This window comes from Balaenoptera musculus, chromosome 5 (assembly GCF_009873245.2).
Source record: "Balaenoptera musculus isolate JJ_BM4_2016_0621 chromosome 5, mBalMus1.pri.v3, whole genome shotgun sequence".
In the NCBI taxonomy this organism is placed as follows: Eukaryota; Metazoa; Chordata; class Mammalia; order Artiodactyla; family Balaenopteridae; genus Balaenoptera; species Balaenoptera musculus.
Window position 1 is genome coordinate 446,135 of NC_045789.1, and position 23,173 is coordinate 469,307.

Here is a 23,173-nt window from a genome sequence, read left to right on the forward strand (position 1 = left end):
TATCTTTTAGGCACTGGGAGCCCCTGAATGGGCTAAAACAGAGGGATAACATGAAAAGGGTGTCTTTTAGAAATGTAAACCCCGGGGACACAGAGTAGATGGATTATCAATCCGTCCATCACAAACACCTGGGGGGCTGACGAAACAGTTTCCAAGTCCTCAGGTGGTTCCTGGTCTGGGGGTCGTACTCGAGAAGCCCCAGACTGAGGAACACGGGGTCTGGTGGGTCGACTCCTGAGCAGTGGGGGTCAAAGATGCTAAAGAACATGCGTCGAGTGAAGGATGGAGAAGGGAATGGAGAGCAGGTGGGTGATTAGGTGATGGGTCCTCAGGCGTAGCTGACCTGATGGAACATCTAAGTTTTCCCTCAATTTTATTGACTGGGTTATTACATAATGCCGATTACATAGTGCTGTTACCCAAAATAGAGACTCTAGGAGATGCGGGAGTTTGTTGTTGTTTTTTAGGTGTTTCATTGCTGTTGTTTTGTTTTTTTGAGGAGGAGAAGGAGATGGTTTGCAGACATTGAAGTTAAGATGTCTACGGAGAAAACCAAAAATTAAATATACGGATTTGGAGCTGAGAAAACTCTTGTGTGAATGTAAACCACATTAACACTGTGTTCACAAAATGTAAGCCATACACATGGACAGAGCCTTCTTAACCCAAAGTCAGATACAGGTTGTTTTATTATAAATGTTATCAAAATCCAGAAGAGCCGAGAGGTATTCATCATTTTGTAATGCAAAAGAATATTTATCTTTGTAAAAGAGTATCAGAAAAGTCATTCATATTTTACAGGAATTAGTACATTAACACAAACTAGAACAATCAAGACACAATTCCTTTTTGGCATAGTTAGATATTTAGAATATTAATCAAATAGAATATCAGTTTGTCATTTCTAAACCTGAGTCAACAAATACTCTTTTGAAATTGCTTCTGGTTGGTGTAAGGAAAAGAAATAGCGTCTTGTTTTTGATTTTCTTCTAATAAGGAGAGTGATAAAGGCCAACCGTGAGAGGAAAAATGGGATGTCTCAGTTCTTTTCAGTGGTTATTGCCACCTCTACAATATTGCTTTTAAGATAGTCTACCCTAGACAGCGACCGTGAATTTGAGAGAGGAGATACTTACATACGTAGTACTTGATACAATTTTGTTATTTAACTCACACAATACGATCGTACTTATATTCAATCAGAAGAGCAGCTTTCATGCTCTGAGGTTCTTACACGGCCAAGCATAATGACTGCAAAAGAGGAGACGGACCTTGAGGACCAGGGACCAGGTGGAAAGCCAAAGGGATGCACAAAAAGTAGTTAGGATGGGAGTCCGGGAAAAATAAGCAGAACACTGGGACAACAGAGGCTGGGAAACACATTTTGGCTGATACCCCAGATTAATGAGGTTGAACTTTGAAAGAGGTGGTGCGTCCAACTGATGGGCAGACAGACAGGTGAGGTCCTGATGCTGATAAAGGCTTAGAGACAATTGGAGCCAAATAAATGGCCCTAAAATTGAAATGGAAAGTAAACAATGAGACTTCTTTCGCCAGGGAAGCCGCGCCACCAGGAGGATTTAGAAGTTTCACGGCCAAGAGTAAGAGAAAGAGTGAGAAAATGTGAGAAGACATACTGAGCCTCAATCCGGCAAGAACAAAAGGAGGAGATAAAATGTACTGGAACCCTACGGACCGTGAAACCCCCAAATAATGTGTCTTCCAGGCAAGGCTACTTGAGATTTTCCTATCACTTGGTTGCCATATTGGTCATTTAGTTTCGATCAGGCTAACTGTCTGCCTTAAAAGGTAACTTTGTCTTTCCGCTTCTTTCTGCATGATCCGCGCAGGTCACGGGCGAGCAGCACGTGCTGGGGAAGAGCAACTGGCCGTTCAAAATTCTTATGAAATTCCATCCTGGAGGGCTGGGAATACAACTGTGGGGGGCACACCTAGGTCTAGGCTGGCTATCCTTGTATGCAGGGCAGCTTGGGCTGGTGATTTTATCCCATAAAGGAAAAGGACTTATCATCACCTCTTTAATCCTACTGGAAATACATCATTAAAAATAAACAGATGGCAAACAGAAACAATAATCGAACAAACCAGATAATAGCCTTTTCAGAGTGAAGAGACCTAAAATACCTCCTAACCTGACCTTCCTCCCAGTAGGAAACTGTTCCACAGACTTCCTCCCAGGCCACGGTGCTGGTTTTCTTCCTTCTGACTTTGTCCATCTCTCTCTAAGAAGAGAACATTCTACAACTTATCAACAGTTTCAACAGGACCAGGCCCTAGAACCTGTCTTTTGCGGGTAGTTCCTAAAGCCTAAAGGTGAAAATGCCAAGATGAAGTATCTCATCATGAGCCTTCAGTTTTGTATCTGTCTCTTGATCTGGCGAACATATCACACGAATACAGCAGAAACGGATTCTGCAATACCTAAGAAAAAGGAAACGATCAGTACTACTCTATTTCCTCCGTATATGCCTTTTAAATAGCAAATTAAAACAATTTGCATTTGGGTTGGGAAAGAGTTAATATCTACTAAGAAACTCACTCACTGGTGATAGTTACCTGTCCATATAGACACGGCAACCTCAAACGCAGATATTAGGAGAGACACCTAATATTTTTATTTCAAGAAACTATTAAAAATCCCAAAACGACTTACGAACTGAACAGGTGAATGTATCTGAAATCTGTATCGCACTCATACATATTGCTTAGAGGCAATACGATAATTTATGGGATTATTTTAAACACAATTTGAAAATTTAAATTCTAATATTTGAACTTCAACGTTTCAATAAATCACCAGCGTGCTCTGCGTTCTTAGCACAAAAGGACACAGATCACAATGTCACGGCGGAGGTGATTAAACATCCTATTTGAAGACTGGATTTCTCTGCGATTAGCCGCGTCCTTGAAACCTCTTGGGGCCGCAGAATGCTACCCGCCTTCCGCAGCTGGTCGTAAGAGTAATGTGATCATCTCAGGGATTTAACTTTCAGGAAATACTCCCTTTCAGAAAGATCTGGATTCCTGTATAATGACCAACCAGGCGGGCCTTGGAGACTTAAACTGGGAAACGGGTACAGGGGAAAGATGACCCCGACTCACCCTTTGCAGCTGGGGGCTGGGAAGGGGGGGGTGCAGGGTCCTAACCAAGGTGAAGCTGAACCAGCATCCGGCTCTCGTCCTCGCAGCACCCCTGCCAGGGCTGTGACAGCAGCCGCCCCTCAGCCCAGATGCAGGCCCCTCGCTCCGCAGCTGGGGACAAACTGTGGGGGCAGCAGGGCCTCCAGGAGTGGCCGCGGCCCTTTATCTGCAGAGCCCCAGTGAAGCTGAAAGCAGAGGCCTGCCCGGGGTGCTCGCGCTCTGGCTGAAGAGCTTCTGTGAGGCGGACTCTTGTTAATAAATAATTTATGAACAATTCTTTACTGGGGTGACTGAACAGGCCATTTATTAAAGTACACAGGTGCTGCTCTGTGGAACGACTGAGCTGCCGTCGCTAGACGGAATCAAAACATAAGCCCTCAGATTTTTCCATAACTCTCTTTTATCATAAATATCACAACCTGGGGTGTTCTACAATTTTTAAAAAGTTGTATACACAGCATCGTTTGGGTCCAACTTGATTCAGAAAATATGCTGATTTTCTAGATCAAAAGTTTTAGAACAGAATTTGAATATGGATTTTAGAATATGGTTAACATACTCAAATACCTATTTTAATTTGGTTTGTTGTTAATTAATAAAAAATGTTGTTATTCAACAAAAGAGCATGTTTGGCATTCTCTTAAGCCTCTCAATTCCGGTGAGTAGAATTTTTTGCTGGAATTCTGTAGGTGACGAGGGGCATATTAAATCAGAAACAGCCCTAATATTCAGATTTTCACCCATTTTGATACAAAGAAAAAGTGATTCTTGATGATCCTAGAGAAGGTATTATAATACATAAAACAATGGAAAGTAATACAATTATAAAACGTAAATTTGGAATTGGAGACATTTTTGGAAAAGCTCAGCCTCCTAAGTGGAGTTTTTTCTGGTTTGGGAAGTAGTTAACTTGGGTAAATTATCGCCATGTCTTACAAGGTTTTGCTCATTACACTGGTTTTTACTACAGTCCCTCTTCCTTTTAAAAGCATGAATGTGTACAATAGTGTCTTTTTAAAAAAACACTGTTGTATTTTTATCAGTTAGTTAAAGGGTGACAATTCTTACTGTAAAAGTGATCTGAGTACCCTGGACACACACTCTGGACCAGACGGGCTGTAATTTTAATCTATTCACAGTCTCTCCCTTGACGTTTAGCCTGGAGTTTTGAATATCAACTCACGACTCACCACAAATGTTTCCTCCCATTTTTACATGGACACAGCCGTCTATGCCCCAGGAAGTTCCCCAGGAGTTCCTCACGATCCAGTACGGGGTACTTCCTAAAAAACATAAAACAGACCCTGGAGAACATATTTGTGGTGAAAGAATGTTTATTTAAAGTTCAGTTCTTGAAAAGTACAGTGGCTCTAAGAAAAAGGTAAAAAATGTAATGAATTGCCAACAAACCAGCCAAGTCAACTTGAGCAGTACTAGTGTCACACGCCAATCAATGGAAAATGTGTTTGAATTCATTTCACTTAATGCAGTTACTGCAGAAAATGAAAACACACATACTTTTCCAGGGAATTAGAAAAAGGAAAAAAAAGAAAAAAAAAGGATTGTTAGATAAGTATGATGAAATAATAAGCACTTCTCTTTCCCAGCAGTTACCCTAAACATTCCAGATGGAGAATGCCCATTATTTAGATCAGGAATTTAGTGTCACTTCAACAAGGCATCTACCAGATTGACAGTGGGACCCGCAGGGCGTGTATACCTGGAAGTTTAGTGAAAAGTTGTAAAGCTCATGAGGACTTAGACGTAATAGGACCAAATTTCAGCGTTTTAAAGGATGGCAATCACTTGTCAAGCTGGAGTTCAAGCTGCAAAGCAATTGGTCACATCTCACCAGCACTCACCTGTTTTATCAAAGCCGGTTACCAGAACGGCGTGATTTGCTTCTCCACTAGAGCAGTGATGCTGTATGATGCCTCCCAGATAATCTTGCCAGCTCACGGCGTCTACTACCACTATCAGAGGGCCCAAGGTAAGCAGTGCTTTCGCCATTTCGTCTTCGTGGTCGCTACCAAAAGAGGAAATGTTTGGTTAAGAAGTTTAGTTTTTCAGGTAAAAATATTTTATAAAAGTGATCTATTTAATCTGTATATGGGTAGGAGTAGTTTTGGTTGCAATTATCAAGCCCTAATCGATGGAGGCTAAAAGAAGTCTGGAAGACCGGCAGTCCAGGAGGGCTGTGGGACACCAGGATACCAGGAACTCTCCCGAGGTCAGTTCATGGTCCAAGAAGGCTGCTGGAGCCCCAGCCATTTAACACGTATTTCAGACAGCAGGAAGTAGAAAGGGGGAGTGCTTCATTCCTGTTGAGATCCCAGAAGTGATCACACATTCTGCACATATCCGCATGGGTCTCATAGGCTAGAACTCAGTCCTATGGCCAAGTCTAGCTTCAAGGAAGATGGGAAATGAAGTTTTGTAGCTGGCTGTCAAAGTACCCTGCTAAAATATAGGGACGCTCTTAATAAGGAACGTGGAAAGCCTGGGTGTGTGGCGATAACTCGTCGTCTCTGCCACACCAGGTAAGAATCAAAAGACCAGCCAACTTAGGTCAGTGATCGTCAAATAAAGAAACTACAGGGAAGGGTTATGCAAAAGTGGTGAATGTAGTTATAGGGCAGGATAGATGCTAAGATGCCAGGAGAACTAGGACCGGACTGGGAAGACAGCCGGAGATGCAGTTACTGCCTTCCTACGCGGCCTTGTATTGATAAAGTCTCATGTTACACAGCATTCAGCCTTCATGGGTCTTAAAAGTACGTGATTAAACCATTAATTTGCATTTTTAAAGGTCAGCTTTGTGGGTGCAGGACACTGAAACCAGGTTACTGATATTTCAGGCCATTAAGATAGCTTTTGGTAGTTTATTGCTGCAGCAAAGCATGGTGGATTAGTGCCCAGAAAGAGTAAATAAGCCCTCATCACGGCAGCTGGAGGCTAGTTTCATTCAAGGGGATATTCTGTCCACAGATGAGGGAAAAACATGAGCGCTAACAGTGGGATTTACTGCAACAGAAAGGACACGTTCATTCTAAACATTCACTCATGTTACCTGTCAAGGTGAAGATTTGTTTTTGGAGATCTGTAAGCAGGCATTTCTAATCTTTGCTACTGTAATAATAGTTGGTATTCATTGAGATGACCTAAGACAAGCACAATTACGAAATCTGGGAAAGCACCGTGGTAGGGTATGGGCTTTGAGGTTCCACAGAGCTGAGTTCAAATTCCAGCTGTATGCCACGTCACCGCACCCACCTTCAGAATCAACCTAAGGATACAATTATAGGTACAGACTTTGTGGCCTGCCTAACCCATAAATCATACTGGAGGTTTACAATAAACATTGTCTCTCTCCCTCACTTGTCTAATAAATTAGGTTTGTTAGTGTATAATGTATATTTTATTTTATTCAATTTTGGGGGATGTTTTGTAATCTGACCACGACAAATATAATCTCTGTATTAACCAGAACACGACTGCCTCCACCTTTTATTTTTTCCATTTTATTTATTTATTTTTTTGGCCGCACCGGGCGGCCCACGGGATCTTCCTGGACCAGGGATCGAACCCGTGCCCCCTGCAGTGGAAGCGGAGTCCTAACCGCTGGACCGCCAGGGAAGTTCCTCCACCTTTTAAAGGTTACAAAAGCTATACAGTAAATACAGGACATCAGCGACACCTTACAGGGACGGTGTGAGGAAAGGAGGAGGATGGGGAGGAGAGAAGCTGGTCAGAACGCGGAGGGCAATGGTACTGTGGGGTGATGGAAACGGTTTAGTTATAATCTCTGCTCGAGGCAGGACTAGGGAGGTTTCACAGCTGTTGGAAAGTAGGAAATAGGAGTGCACGCCACGGTCTAGACCGGCAGGGAAAGGCTCTATTTCGCCCCAGAACTGCGGTCACTTGTCTTTCAGAGCAGTGTGGGCTGGAAACAAGTTAAAATATGCTCCGAACAGTATCTTTATTTCCATTTTTAGCCCAATATGGAACTACTATCATATTATCAAATCTTGTTCCATGAGCTTACTACTAATTTTACAGATCAGTGAGATGCAAATCTTGCAGTATTTAAAGAATTCTCCTAATCTTTACTGTCATCCAGATTTGGTGATTAAGGCGAGTCTTACCCATTACAGACCCTGGGTAAGTGCGTAGGCTTACACCTCAACCTCCCTAGAATTCAGTGTGGTGCACTGCCTCCTAGTTTTTCAGTCTCTTGTTATATGTAGTAGGTTCTTTCTCTTTTTGTTTGTTTGTTTCACCCATAAATATTTTATTTAAAAAAATTTTTATTTTATATTGGAGTGTAGTTGATACAATGTTGTGTTAGCTTCAGGTGTACAGCAAAGTGATTCAGTTATACATATACAAGTTATACATATACAAGTATACATATACAAGTATACAGTTATACATATACAAGTATACAAGTATCTTTTTCAGATTCTTTTCCCTTTTCGGTTATTACAGAGTACTGAGTAGAGTTCCCTGTGCTCTACAGTAGGTCCTTGCTGGTTACCCATTTTATATACAGTCGTGTGTGCATGTTAAGCCCAAACTCCTAATTTATACCCCTGCCACCTGTCCCCTGGTAACCGTAAATTTGTTTTCTACGTCTGTGAGTGTTTCTGCTTTGTAAATACGTTCCTTTGTACCATTTATTAGAACCCACATATAAGTGACATCATATGATATTTGTCCCTTTGGTTTAGAGCTCTCGCAAACAGAGCGTGTTTAGTCACGCTCATATCCTAGTTTGACTCCTGAAATGTTTCTCCTGAGGTCTGATGAGCAAAAATGCAGAATGCAGCCTGAGTACGAATGATCATTTTGCTTTTATGACTCAGTGCGGTTTTTTCTTTTAGATCTTTTCAGAGTCACCACAAGAGTTTTTGAAGTTTTTGGCTGGTAGCTGTGCCCTGGGCTGATGTTGTCTGAGACTACTCAGAAACTAAGAGAGCATGACCGTAAAAACAGAGGTCGGGGAAAAAGCACGAGCTTCAGAGTTGGCCTGACATGAGCCCTAAGTGGGCCCCGCGGCTCAGGTCCTCCTGTGGAAGCAGTAACATTCCAGTGAAGGGGCCTGCCCAGCGCCGGGTCACAGCAGACGCCTGGGGACCTTCCCACACCCTCCGGCCCTCACCCTGCGGTGCGGCCAGGCAGCCAGGGTCCCACTAGGAGACCCTGCAGCTCCTGCCTGAGGCCCTCCTCCCCTCAAGAGCCTCGAAAGCAAGCCCATGCCCCACTGCTACCTCCGCTGCGCCCTCAGCTACTGAATCCTGGGAGGTGATGTGCACCAACTGGGGCGGGACGTCATCCCTGACACGCACATCCTGCCCTGCATCCCAGAGGCCCCCAGTAGGACCGAGGGCCGAGTTACCCTCAGGACTAATTTGCGTCCCGAGAACGCACGGCTCTCCCGCTCTGTCTCACACCCTAGTCCCCTCCCGGCACTTCCTGGGGTCACTTCCTACAAATCTGATGTTCTCTGTTCTGTCGTAGACTTTCCCGGCTCTATTCACGGCAACTCCATCCTTTCAGTGTTTCAGGGCAACAATCCCGGAGTCCCCTGCGATGCTCTCCCGTATGACCTCAGAAACATCCCTCAATATACCCTGTGGGACTTTAGTCTCCACCAGGCCTAAGGCCATTCCTACAACACTGCTGAGGTTATCACTGACGACCTGTCACCTCATCACTTGCCAGTCTTGTTCTTCTCTCCGTGACAGTCACGCTGGCTTCCTTACTGCTCTTTAACTATGCCAGACCCATTTCTGCCTCAGGGCCTTTGCATGTACAGTTGCTTCTTCTGGGAGCGCTGTTTCCCCAGGTATCTGCAGGGTTACGTCTTCATTCATATGTCACCTCCTCAGGGACCCTCTCCCTGGGCTCCCGTCCTGAGACTGTACACCCCTCCCCATGTTTCCTCTTCACCTCACTGCTGCTTTGTTCTCTTTAAAGCTATTTCATCTAACAGACCAGGCATACTTTTCTTTCTTTCATTTATTTCTTGTCTCTATCACTAAAATATAGGTCTGAGGACAGGATTTTTGTCTGTTTTGTTCACTGCCAAATCCCCAGAACCTAAAACAGGGTTCAGTAAATATTTGAATAAATGAATAAATCAAAGGAAGTTCTTCTTGCAGAGCCTAACGCGGTGAGCTTGCCGCTGTGTTCTCAGAGTTAACTGTTCGCTGTAACGTGAGGGACTTTACAAGGCCCTCTGCCTTCTAATCCAACGGCTGGAGGAATCCTGCTCAGGCCCCAAGCAGCCACCTTTGCATTCTCTGCCTCTCCCTCTCTCCCTGACGCAGACGAATGCCTATTATTCTTTTGTTTCTTCCTAACTTTTTCAATCTGCTACTCATGACGAGGGATGCCCTGAGTCCTTTCTAATGACACTTTGAAGATGCAGTTCCTTCGTGTGCAGACGCTTCCCTTAGACTCTCCAGGGGCTGACGGCTTAGAGACGCACTTGCTTGTTTAGAAAGTGCGTGAACTTCTCCCTCAAGGGAGCTGGGGACCGTTTATCGTGGATTCTGTGCGTCCTTCCCTCGGGGCCTGAGGCCGCCTGGTGAGAGCCCCTCCCGCAGACGCAGACGGGAGCCGGGGACGGTCGGCCGTCCTCGGACGCAAGGAGGCTGGCGTCGTCGGCTTCCATTTCGCTCAAGGATCCAGATTCGCCCGCGATTTCTTTCAGATCCCATGGGGAGACTCCATCTGGACCCAGAGATCCTTTTATATTTACGAAGTAGTAGGGCAGTCTGTCACCTTAGCTGAACTGATTTTAGTCTTTCTGCTTTCTCTGTTTCAAAACGCTGTGACACGCTCCCTTCACAGTTTTAAAAGATGAAGCCAGGCGCTTCATGGCTCTCCTTCTCACCCCTGAGCACCTATTTTGCACTAAATCAAATAGTCATAATGGTCCTCTAGCCGGCTCTGGGTTTTCCACGTGTTTTGAAAGCATTTTTAAATGATTCTTTTCTCCTGAATCTGTCCAAAGTCTCTGTACCCTTCCAGGCCCACCACAAGTCCTCCTCCCCGGCCTCCCCGTCGCGCCTACAGGATGTGCCGCGTCACCTACTTACTCTTCATATGCTCTGCCTGCTTGCCTCTGATATGGACACTTCAGTTCATGTTTTTCTGACAGCTGATCGCTTGAGAAACGCAAGGAACACAGCGTGCGTTCAAACATGCTCCTTGGTAAGTAGACTGCTTGACATTGGCTAGAGTCTACACCGAGCAGTCTTTCACTGATTCATGAGTAAGACTGAAATACGCTAAGGGTAAGTGAGACACTTAAACTTGGTAAGAGGTGGTGAGTGTCAATTATACTTTAAACTGGATTTAAATGTGTTAAGTGTGTTGTTTCTATTTGTAATGGCGTGGGAGAAAGTAGATCATATTTAAGAAACAACGTACATAGACCTCCACATTGATTACCAATTTTCAGTAAGAAGTCCATTTTAAAACAATTAAGAGTAGGCAGTGATGCTGTCAATCAATTTATTAATTCCAAATAATCAGTAGACAATAAATTAAGAGATACAGAGGAAACCGCAACAGAAGGAGACACTTACCGGAAGTCATAGGCAGAATAACCTTTGATTGAAAATCCAAAATGGGAGTCAGAAAAGTAACGGCACAGACCATTCTGGGCTTTAAACGGGTATTCTGAATCTCTCACCAGCTTCACTTGCATCTAAAAGAAAATGCGCACCCAAAATTATTTCTGTCACACGGTTGTGTTAGAAATCAAATAGAACTCATTACCGTGTGTCAAAATAAGATTAGCCTTGGCCACACCTTCATCGTGTGGGTATTCTTTGAGTTATGAAAATCTTACATTAAGGCTTTAGGTGTTTTATAAGGACATCCTAGGTAATTAAACTCGATGTCTTTCTTTGTCTTTGGCTCCCGCATTTCCTGCATTCCGTTTCCTGGGACCTCCGGTGATCTGACGATAAAGCCTGGCCCTCCTCCTCCCGAGGGTACAGGCGTGTAAACCACTCTCCTTCCACGGCTCTGGCTCTGGGTTGCCAAGCCTTTGAGGCTCAGGCAGGGCAGTGGTCCTGGGGTGTGCTCACAAGCGTCCTTCCATCCACTTCTCTCGCCGCCATTCAGCTGGCAAATGTCACACACCGTACAGCTGTCGGGACGGAACCCTCCCCTTCGGAGAGCAGGGCTTATGCGAGCGCGGGCACACGCTCTACCTGCTGCCGCCCATGACGTCGTGTACAGAGCGCACCAGCGTCCGGTGTGCAAATGAGCAAGAGGGGGGCCCTGGAGCTTGGGGAGCGCCGTCGTGACGACCTTTCACAACACCTCATGGCTGGCTTCACGCCACTGCTGCTGGACCTAGGAGAGCGTCAGAGGGTGTGTCCGTGCTGGGGAAGCGTCTGGAGGGGGAGAGGCAGGACGCAGCCCCGAGCCGGCTACTGACGTGCAACACGGGCTCAGCCCTGCGTCTACAGAGAGCACCCGATAGGCTGACCGCTAATCCCCTGTAAACCCGAACACTCAGAAGTTCTACGGAAATGAATACGCTCTCAGCTTTGTGAGTCATGTGACACACACCTGCAAAAAAAAGCATCTGTTAAGTAATGTGAGGAAATCAACATAAATATTTTTCTGAACACCGATTGCAGGTAAGATTTTTCACACTTTGGTTTCTCTATTGATGGTTGACCTGCCCAGAAGCCATTCTTTTTTTTTTTTTTTGGCTTAAAAATCTGAAATTGATTTTCACACGGTTCTGGACACTGGAAGTCCAAGGTCAAGGCGCTGGCAGGGTCAGCGTCTGGGGAGAGCTCTCTCCTTGCGGTGCAGACGGCCACCTTCTCACCGTGTCCTCACAGGGCAGACAGAGCTCTCGTTCTCTTCCTCCTCCTCCGATGAGGTCACAGTCCGATCGGATTAGGGTCCAACCTTATGACCTCATTTAACCTCCAGAGCCTCTTAAAGACTCTATTTCCGGATACGGTCACATTGGGAAATCTTCTGATTAATTCAAGCTCTGGTTAGCTACATTTCCGACCCTGAAAACATTACTTAGTAAGTGAGAGTAGATTGTCTGAATTCTGAACGCACGTTAAACAAGCAGCTTAAAAGGCTGTGGACCTAGTCACCTTGCTGAGCCAGTTCAAAGCGTTGAGCGGGGACCCTCCGTTGCAGCCGTAGTTGCTGTATGAACAGTCGAGGACCTGCTGGACACTCAGCGCCTCCAAAGGCTGCCCTTCTATGGCGCACGCAGACTCCACTGCTCCCACCACGGTGAAGGCCCAGCATCCGCCACACTGCCAGGAACAGGAACAGGACGGTACTGACTATCGAACAACGCGCAAATCAAGCCTGCCGACATCGCTAATATCTCAGATGATCAAATCAAGTGAGCACAGTCTGGAGGCCCACAGAATATAGACGCCGATCCCGTCGACTTTCTAATTGAAATAAAGAAACGAAACCCCAAATTCTCCTGTAAGCATCAAAATCTAGTTATTCATGAAAGGTAAATTGGTAGTATCCCTATTGCAGGTTAGACGATGCAAAATAAAAGCGAATTTTAGAGACTGGGAAAACACTTGAACTGATGGTCTTTTTAAAAAACGAGTCTGCCCAGACAGAGAGAGCAGACTTGTGATTGCCAAGGGGGAGGGGATGGGGGAGGGAAGGAGTGGGAGTTTGGGGTCAGCAGATGCAAACTAGTGTGTATAAGGATGGATAAGCAACAAGGTCCTCCTGTACAGCACAGGGAACTACATTCAATATCCTGTGATAAACCATCATGGAAAAGCATATGAAAAAGAATATATATATGTATGTATAAGCAAGTTACTTTGCTGTACAGCAGAAATTAACACAACATTGCAAATCAACTACACTTCAGTAAAATGCATTAAAAAAAAAAACAAAAACGAGCCAGTTCACTGAACAGGTGGCTTGCCTCTAAGGTGTGTTCCAACGCCCACCCCGTTCTTCCACCCCTCTGCTCGGCCATCCACCTCCCCCCGGGTAGGAGGCAGGGATGAGGTGAGCGGGGGTGAGGATGCACGTGCCTACGTTGGTCCCTTTCACAGACGGACCCAGGAACTGGGTGAATGACTTTGCAGCCCATCACAGTTATGAACACACAGGAAACGTCCCAATGATGGAGCTCCATACTGCTCGTTCCTCACTGAGATACTGGCTGACAGTCTTCCTGAGTCTGGGTCTCTTAACTTCCTCTCACTGGACAAACTAGAGCAAAAGAATTAGAGGGCTGGTCCTACAAGAAAGGGAGGAGGTGGAAGGAAAGGATCAAGAATTTCATACAAGAAGGCAGAACTGCAGGAAAGGCAGAGAGTGGGATTTGGAACCGGGCGGAACTGTCTTAATCCCGGGACCAGGTACTGCAGGCAAAGCGAGGACGCACAGCTGGTGGTCTTCGTGGAAGGAAGCTCTGAGCCATCCAATGGCCTCAAAGTGGTCTTATTTACACCCCAGCTTCAGTGCCTGGGGCAGGCACTGCCCTTCACTAAGGGACATTCCAGCAGGGTGCCCACCCCTTGAGAACTGTAAATGCAGGTCACCTTAGGTTACCCACCTACCGCTGCCCCAGGGGGACAGTCCCTGCTCCAAAACATCTTTCCTTTAGTAAGAAGATTCCTAATTAAAAGTTCTCCTTTAATACAACATAAGCACACCCTGGATGGACTGGATTTCAGACTACATCACCCTTCATTACGAATCCCAAAAGAAAGCAAATGATTTGGTGGTAAAATTTAACCCACAACAATAAATACAGAATCTGAGAAAGCAAAAAGGATCATCCTGACTAGATGGTGACCGGGGAACTGCTGGGTCCAAAGTGCTGGTCTCATGAGAGGAGACTGAGTGACCCATTGAGGTTTCTACTGCAGACAAACTGGCGCCGCATCCCCGGGGTTAGGGACCCACTTTCCCAGGTCAGCAGACATCCCCGTGCCCAGCGGGGGTGCGGGGCAAGCGCATGTGCCCTCCAGCGTCTGCCAGAGAGATGGCTCGCCTCGTGAATGAGCACGCCTACCCACATCTGGGGTCCCGCTTTCCCTGTGATTCCAGGTGATCTTCACAGGCACACTCACGACTTCTGCAAGGTAAATGGCTGCGTTTTTTAAATTTGTTTTTTATTGAGTACAGTTGATTTACAATGATGTGTTAATTTCTGCTGTGCAGCAAATGACTCAGTTATACATATGTATATTCTTTTTCATTTTCTTTTCCGTGATGGTTTATCACAGGACATTGAATATAGTTCCCTGTGCTGTACAGCAGGACCTTGTTGTTTATCCATCCTATATATGTACAAGTCTGCATCTGCTGACCCCAAACTCCCACTCCATCCCTCCCCCATTGCCCCTCCCCCTTGGCAACCACAGGTCTGTTCTCTATGTCTGAGTCTGTTTCTGTTTCGTAGATAAGCTCATTTGTGTCCTATTTTAGATTCCACATATAAGAGATATCGCAGGGTGGTAAATGTTTGCATTTACTGCAGGACTTACACACTTCTTTATCATTTAACACATGTAAAACCTCACTGCCACTTTTACTACTTCCCCGTCTTTTTTTAGTGTGTCACGAAGTCTTTAGCGCTGAGTCCTAACCTCATTTCTTCTCTAATCCCTCTCAGTTTCACTGCCTGATTTTGCAGAGTTGGTGATTTCTAGGAACGTCTGTGTCACATTCCAGCAGAACTGACTGCATTTTTAAGGATCACGGGTACAAAGTGTGCGGTCCTGTAGGGGTGGGGATGGAGGGAGGGCTTCTGAGGGAGTTCGGGGATGAACCCAAGAGGCCAGGGCGCACGGGGGCCAGTGCCTGATGTCACGTCGTTTCCCTTTTGAACGGCTCAAGCGTCAGTGGTCAAGTTCACCTCCTCCAGCCTTCCACCCGCTCTTCCGCAGAGGCCTGGGGACCACGACAAGGGGGCTAGGCAGCCAAGGAGGGGCGCCCACAGAGCTCACCTGCAGAGTGAGAGCCCGGCCTGACATCCGTCTCCCCCACCAGGGGTTCTCCTGGCCTTGCCATCTTTTGATGATTGGGGTGTGCTTTCACCTACAGCAGTGACGGCTCCTTTACAAGTCTGATCGAACTTGACCTCAAGAGTGACTCAGACGCTGATTAAAAAGGAAAAGAAAACAAACGTACTGTCTGCTGGTTCCTCACTGGGGTGACGACGTGCTTGTCCCTCCAGTCAAATCTTAACGGCAAAGACAGGTTGGAGATGGATGTGTGCGCGCCTGCCAGAAACCGCGGAAAACTGGAAGGTCTGCTTCGTAAATAAATAGCTGAGGATACACATGAAAAGAAAAGGCAACCAACATTATATTACAGGGATTCCTTTTGGAGGGACGTTTCAACAGAAACAGTGGAGTTTCTGATAAAGTCTGCCTTTTGTGCTTTTCCATACATGAAATGGATTAGCCGAAAGCTACAAAGATGAGAATCCCTCCAATAGGGTCGGGGCTGTCACATAAAATGACGTGTTTGATAGAAGCAGGTCAAAAAAAAAATGAGTATAATTGACATCGTTTGTTTTATCACAACCCATGGAACCATGGGTGTCTTGAATAGAAACAGCACAGAAAACTGCAGGAGAGATGAGGTATTAGCCCTCAGAGCCACGTGGAAATGTCTATATTTACGGTATTTAGTTCTTAAGCAATAATTAGAAGAGAGTGACCATGGATTTATTTTTCTAACTGTCAGCACCAGGTACATGCTTGACACTTATTAAGCATTTAATAAATATTAAGTGTTACTCAATTTACTATCTTCACGATTGAACAATTCTCAAAAGTTAAGGAAACAAGTTCAAGTCAGGAGACTAATCAACTAATAGCCCCATCGCACCATACCTTTAAACTCTTCAGGGAACAAATAAGAAAACTGATTTATTCCATAGACGGCAGTGGAGTTTTCACCAGGAAATAAAGAATTCAACTGTCGATGTCTATTAAGACTTTCCTAAAAGGAAACAAACCCACACTCATTTATATCACCCATGTTAACTTTCCAGAGCAATCTGCATATAACTTACTTGGAGATAGCTTTCAGATGCAAAAGTTAAAGCTTGATTTATTTCCTGCAGATCACGATGGAAGGTCATCTAAGATAATCAGATTAGATTTATAAATGTTTTGTATTAAAAATATTATCTGATTTCAGGAGTAATTTTTGAAGCTGGGAAAGAATGTTCTAGGAATTATAAATGGATAACCATTTATAATTCCTCTTAACTAAGCATGTTGGAAGCACTAAATATATGTTTATTTAACATAGTGGAAAAAATAAAATAAATTGCAAATAAACACTAGACACTAGTGGGAATTGTCGTCAAAGAGTATTCATGTGATCCAACAACTATGAATCTGGGAAGACTGTCTTCTTGATCTTCGTATTTCCCAGCACAACTAATGAAGCATGAAAAAAGGAGTAAGTAATTAATGAATCAATAAATCTGATTCTCCTTGAGCTTTATAGAGGTCTCTGTTTCATTTTGGGTAAAAAGGCTTTGGGAAAGAGATGCAATCCTGGAAATGTCCCAGGAAGATCGTCTGGTTTGTCTTTCCAAAGGGAAAATCGGACCATTGTTTACAGATTCCTCAGCTTTGAGTTTTGTGATAATAGTCTTAGGCTTGTCTTTTGTATGAACATGCCTCAATTTCCTACTTCTAACCAACTGTGTGGGATAAATAAAACTTCAGGAGACCACCATTTGGTAAGTTTCCAGCTCTAGCTATTCTGTACTTGCTTGTGCACTTACGTGTTTATTGCGTGTCTGTCCCATAAACCTATAAGCAAAATGAGGGCTAGGCTGGTCTGTCTTATTCGCCACTGTGTTCCCCTCACTGAGCACACACCTGGCACACAACAGATGCTTAATTAATATTTGTTGTTGAATATATGCATAATTACATTTTATAGACGTCATGCCCTTGATAGTGCTAAGCTGCTTTTTTTTTTTTACATATGTATATCTATTCTTTTTCAGATTCTTTTCCATTATAGGTTATTAAAAGATATTGAACATAGTTCTCTGTGCTATACAGTAGGTCCTTGTTGGTTATCTATTTTATACACAGTAGTGTGTATATGTTTATCCCAAACTCCTAATTTATCCCTTCCCCCCCTTCCTCCTTTGGTAACCATAAGTTTGTTTTCTATGTCTGTGGGTCTATTTCTGTTTTGTAAGTAAGTTCATTTGCATCATTTTTTTTAGATTCCACATACAAGCGGATATCACACGGTATTTGTCTTTCTCTCTCTGACTTATTTCACCTAGTATGATAATCTCTAGGCCCATCCATGTTGCTGCAAATGGCATAAGCTGTTTGTTTTCAAGCAAATTATTCCTGGGACTTACCATAATCTTATTTTTTCCTTATTGAGCATACCTGGAAGGATTGTTAATCAGTGAAATGATCAACAGTTATTGAGTTTTAGACATTTAAAGATAATCTTGATGAAGCAAGGCTTTGCATATAATTTGGAAAGGGGATGTAAAACTCTATAAACAGAACTGAAATGCAAAGCAAGTGTGTGACAAATCTAAGCCCGCGACTGCAAACTGCTGAGGGGTTCAGAGCCTGCCTTCGTCCTGCAAGCCTCTACTGGCCACTGTTGCGAGCTGGAGGGATGAGGGAAGGCCTGAGAAGGTAGGACCTTTATGGATGTACGGGAAAGGCCGCGGCAGCCAGGAGGATGGGCCTCACAGACCATGCACAGGGAGCTTACCCCCTGCATCTGAATTGCCAGGACTGCGGGGAGGGAGGCCCTGGTGCTCACAGGCCGCACCCAGGCCGTGACCAAGCACTCGGCCGCCTACTGGGGAAGGGCCTCCACTGAAGACTGGTTTGGGGTTCGTGTGTCCCCATGGCCTCCTACCCTCCCCTGGCCTGCGGGGCATCTAGGGGCGCCCTCACCCCTTCTCTCAGCTCAGAGCTGCTGCAGACACTCTCCCTGGCCCTCCCCGACTTCCTCTCTCAGTCCTGAATCCTGGGATAGAGAAAAGAAAGAAAGAGAAGACACACAAATCACCAATATCAGGAATGAAACAAGGGCCACTACAGACGCTTCAGGCACTAGAAGAATCATATTCTGACCACTTGAGGCCAGTAAGTTTGACAACCTACGTGAAACAGACAAACTCTTCGGAAGACACACATTACCAAATCTGGATACAAGAGAAACAGAAAACTTGAACAGTTTTTTATCAAGTAAAGGCATTAAATTCCTAACTGAAAATCACTCCACAAAGAAAACTCCAGGCTGAGATGGCTTCCCTGGTAAATTCTATACGAGTAAAAAAGAAATACCAATACCAATACCAATTGTACGCACATTCTTTGAGAAAACAAAGGCGAAGGGAACTCTTTGCAACTGATTTTATAAGGCCAGTATAACCTTGATCCCAAAACCAGACAAAAACATCTCAAAGAAAGAGAAATACACACCAATAGCCCTCATGACTATAGATGTAAAATCCTTAAGAAAATATTAGCAAATCAAATTCAACAATTTATAAGAAAGACAATACATCATGACCAAGTGAGGGCCATTAAAAAAGACTATGTTGGTTTAACATCTGAAAATCAGTCAACAAAATACACCATATTAATGGAATGAAAGAGGAAGGAAAACTATATGGTATTTTCAATAGACGCAGAAAAAGCACTTAACATAATTCAAAATCCTTTCATGATAAAAACTCTCAGCAGTGAATGAAAAGAAACTTCTTCAACCTGATGGAAAGAATCGATGAAATGCCTATTTCAATCAGAGGCCAATTTTGAACAGAATCCATTTGTGTCTTATTCCCTACTGAATTAGTCAGAAAACCTAGACTATCTCGTTATACATAGTAGATGTTAAAGTACTGGATAAACAGATGGACAGATGAACAAATGACTGAATCAATTCTGACCCAAGATTTCAAGTTTCTGGTATATTTTCATTTTGGCAGTGTATGCATGAAGCTAGAGCCGTTAGAAAATGCCACCTGAACCACAGTGTCTTACATCACTTTCACCTCTTAATGTTTCTGTTAGATAGAAATTGCGGTTTAAAGCATTCTGGATAAAGTTTATTTGGAGGAAATAATCCAGATCTTCAGGGGCTGTTTACGGCAAACATCTGTGGTTCATTCGTTAGGATCATTCATTGTAAAATGACCTCCTATTTATACGTGAACAAACATGCCTCAAAGTACACATAATTTTATTTTTTAAAAACAGAGCATGTAATCATCGAGGCAAGAATTTTTAAGGTGGAGCTTCTGAAATTTTAGGCAAAACCACATGTGCATTGGCATACAAATACTATTCCGAGGTGAGAACATACAACTTCTATTGGTTCCCTTATTGGGTCTGTGGTCTCCCACCGGGGTCAGACGACCAGCTGCTCTGTGGTCAGACAGGGAGCCTTGGTAAATGTCAGGCCACACCTGGGCTGCAGCACAAAGAACAGGCTGAACCCAACGGCAGGGGCTTCCTGAGCGCCAGAAGCTTCTAAGGAGCGAAAGGGCAGAGGGGCGGCTGCTGTCCCCCCCTTCCCCAGTCACGTATCCTGTGAGGCGTCCCATAGTCATCCCAGGAGGCGCCTGGTCTTCACCCCACAACAGCGATGTGTCGGTGTGTGTACAAGTATCACAGGGGCCACCTGACTTCCGCTCAAGGAATATTCCCGGGGAATTTAGGAAAACCCGTAAGGCAGGGATCACAAATCCTTTCACCATGAACCCATGACGGTGAAAAACATTACTAATCAATCAGACCCTTTCTCTAACTGTGTCAGCAGTTCCCTGAATACCTTTCCACTGCGTTTTGGGCAGCCGCTAGTCAGTCATCAATGCATTGGCAAACAAGAGGACACCTCTTTGCTCTCCCTAAATAAGATACCAAGATCCAAAGACTACAGCTCCTGGTCCTCAGTATTTGTCCACTTTTCACCCTAAAACCTCTCCATTCTCCCTAGCACAACACAGAGCACTTTATAACTCTATTTTAATTTTTAAACTTTTTTTTTCGTTTTAAGTTGATTATGGAGCCTGGGAATTTTCTAGAATCTGTACATAATTTACCCCGATGGGTAAACAGAGAATCTCAACTTAACCAATTCCTAATCTGACATAATTTTAAAGAGATAAAGCTTTGCAGAGTTATACTGAGTGTCAGTTACAACACATTTTCATCCATCTTGCCAGGCCAGAGGGGTGCTTCCCAATGCTTGTGGGTACCCAGCAAGCAAGGCCCTTTCTATCTGCTCACGTCCAGCTCTGCCCCAGGTGCAAACAGCTGTCTAGGTTCAAACACAGTTTCCAGCAAGTGTGGACAGAAGCCCTCGTTGCTCTCCCTTCCGGGCCCCCATCTCAAGAACTAAACTCCCAGTGGGAGCAATTGCTTTGAACATCTTTCAGGCTTTCTCAGCTCAAAGTTCTTAAACTTACTGAGAATCTCCCTCACTCTGCCCTTGTCTGCTTACAGCTGTCTATCTCCTGGCATGCACCCTTGCAGAACCCGAGAGGAACTGTATTTTCTAGACATCGTCTCCTGGGTATGGCCTCTAGTACGAGTAACTATACAATATGAGTGAATACATACATACGTATAAATTATATAAATAGCATAGGTTTAAAATACATATTCATTACTCTGGCCTCCTTGTGACTTCAATCCTCAATTCTTTTATTTTTGAGAAGTACGGCAGTGCTTTTATTTCTTCAGTCAATGAATACATTAGCGGTATGGGTGGGATTGATTATTTTCCCCCTAAGGTGTTAGTTCACCACCACATGCCACCAAGCTCAGGGCAGGAATGGAATACAGGACAAAAACTTTGTTCTTAAGCGATTACACCAGTGTTTCTGGTTTTGAAAGCTAGAGAAATAAACTGGCGATAAAAATACACATCTTGGTTTGGGCAAAAAACAAGAATGGACAGAATCAGGCAAGGCTGGCACTTCCTAAACACTGGAGGTCCAGGGCAACGAGCAGGAGAAGTAGAAGAGAGCACCGCTACAGAACCCCACCAGAAAGCTCAGGAAAATACCAGAAAAAATAATAAATGCGATTCCACTAAGCAGCAGGATTACTGATTTCATACTTGCTTTTGATTAAGAAAGAAGGGATTTGATAACAACTTAAAAAATGATAATGACCTCTCATGATTTAAAACATATTACACAGTATCGGATACATATTGAATAGAACACAGTGAGGCCAACTCTAAATCATTACCTCTTGCAGCTTGCTTGGTTTCAGGAAAAACCTTATTTATACTGAGCTAACTGGTGTGTTCCTGAGTTTTAATGCTGGCGCGCATCTGAGATTACCAAGCCTTTTCAAAATAATCTGAAAAGGAAATGAAATGCTTCCCCCTTCTCTAAATCGGCCTCCACCAAGTCAGGGGAACTTGCAGGGGGCGCGCTAGCCCAAGGGGCCCGGGTTCAGGAGAATCATAAACGGGCAGGATTCCCTGAGCTCGCTGAAGGCTGGCTCCGTGCGGAAAATATTCCGATTTCAAAGGGAGGTGGCCAGCGCCCCCTCGGAAGATGGGCAGGTTTCTCCGCCTACTTCCGCTTCCCATCCCTGAAATGCACAGTTTGGGGAGGCGGCGAGGACGCCCGGGGCTGCAAAAGCGGGTGCGCCTTCCAATCAGGACCACCTTGGACGTAGCCAGTGGTCACCCGCAGCTGCACGTCTTTCCTGGAGGACCCCTCTGTGGGTCAGCACGGCCTGGGGTAGAGCGACACCCGGACACCAGGGACAGAGGGAGAGGCTCACGGGCGGCAGGCCCGCTCTGGAACGCAGGCGCGTCACCGGACTGCGCGCAGGCGACCCCGGGGGTGGCGCTCCGGTGGCCCCTCTGTCTCGGGACAGGAAGCCCAGGGGACCCCGGGGGTGAGCTCAGGTCCCCCTCCCCCGTCCCCGGGGTGAGCTCAGGTCCCCCCTCCCCCTCCCGGGACAGGAAGCCCAGGGGACCCCGGGGGTGAGCTCAGGTCCCCCTCCCCCGCCCCCGGGGTGAGCTCAGGTCCCCCCTCCCCCTCCCGGGACAGGAAGCCCAGGGGACCCCGGGGGTGAGCTCAGGTCCCCCTCCCCCGTCCCCGGGGTGAGCTCAGGTCCCCCCTCCCCCTCCCGGGACAGGAAGCCCAGGGGACCCCGGGGGTGCGCTCAGGTCCTCCTCCCCCTCCCCGGGGGTGAGCTCAGGTCCTCCTCCCCCCTCCCGGGACAGGAAGCCCAGGGGACCCGGGGGTGAGCTCAGGCCCCCCTCCCCCATCCCGGGACAGGAAGCCCAGGGGACCCGGGGGTGAGCTCAGGTCCCCCTCCCCCTCCCGGGACAGGCCGGCGGGAAGGGCCCCCGGGGAGCGCGGTACCCGGAAGGCGGCGGGCGGGTTGCGGCCGCTCGGCGGGGCCGGGGCGGCGCCGGGGCAGCAGCCGCAGCAGCAGCAGAGCAGCCAGAGGCGCCGCAGCTCCATCGCGCGCTCCCTCTTCCGGTCGCGGGCTCCCGCCGCCGGCGGGTCCGGGGCTTGGGGGCCGCGGGCGGGGCGCGGGGCTGAGACGGTGACGCCCCTTCTTCCCCGCCGCCCAGAAATGGGCGTCCGGCGGCCGCGAACCGCGGCGTCGCGCTGTGCTGGGCGGGGCGCCCGCGCGGGAGCCCGTGCTCCGGGGTCGCCTCCCGCCGCCGGAAGAGAGCCTGAGGGTCGGCGTCGCACGGGGGTGACAGCACCGCTGTCGCGTGACCGCACTTGCTGCGTCAAGCCCCTTCTGCCGCCTCCTTTTGTCTCGGATGGAAAGACGCAGGCAGCCGCGGAGTTTAACTTCACCTTCATCCTGTTTCTTCTGTGATGGGCTCTGACATTGGGAACCTGATTCCGAAACAGTGTCTGCGAATCTGCACGGAGACATTTATTCAGCAGATGTTTATCAGATACATATCAAAACGTACAGTTGTGAAAATAATGCACAATGTTTCGGTT

General features: G+C 46.1%; 1 protein-coding gene across 2 annotated transcripts; it reads right to left on the reverse strand.

Annotated features, from left to right (window-relative positions):
- Positions 1–671: 671 nt before the first annotated feature.
- On the reverse strand, positions 672–23,080 carry CTSO (cathepsin O). Of its 2 annotated transcripts, XM_036852418.1 has the most exons (9): positions 22,571–23,080; positions 16,238–16,306; positions 16,056–16,164; positions 15,346–15,485; positions 12,309–12,476; positions 10,761–10,882; positions 5,025–5,188; positions 4,353–4,445; positions 672–2,442 (listed from the first exon to the last, which is right to left on the reverse strand). In XM_036852418.1, the coding sequence occupies exons 1-9, from the start codon at positions 23,024–23,026 to the stop codon at positions 2,408–2,410; spliced, it is 1,356 nt and encodes a 451-aa protein (XP_036708313.1). In that variant the 5' UTR covers positions 23,027–23,080; the 3' UTR covers positions 672–2,407. The 2 variants fall into 2 exon arrangements, with proteins under 2 accessions (XP_036708313.1, XP_036708314.1); XM_036852419.1 differs by lacking the exon at positions 16,238–16,306 and having other exon boundaries at positions 22,571–23,078.
- Positions 23,081–23,173: the final 93 nt, after the last annotated feature.

Bases quoted from the DNA above. Each gene is read 5' to 3' on its own strand.
- CTSO (XM_036852418.1), bottom strand. From the start codon at position 23,026: ATGAAGGTGAAGTTAAACTCCGCGGCTGCCTGCGTCTTTCCATCCGAG. The intron at 12,477-15,345 runs GTACGTTTGTTT...TGTTCCTGGCAG, and splicing joins CAGTGAGGAACCAGCAGACA to TGTGGCGGATGCTGGGCCTT. The intron at 5,189-10,760 runs GTAAGTGTCTCC...CTCTTTTGGTAG, and splicing joins TATTCTGCCTATGACTTCCG to CGACCACGAAGACGAAATGG.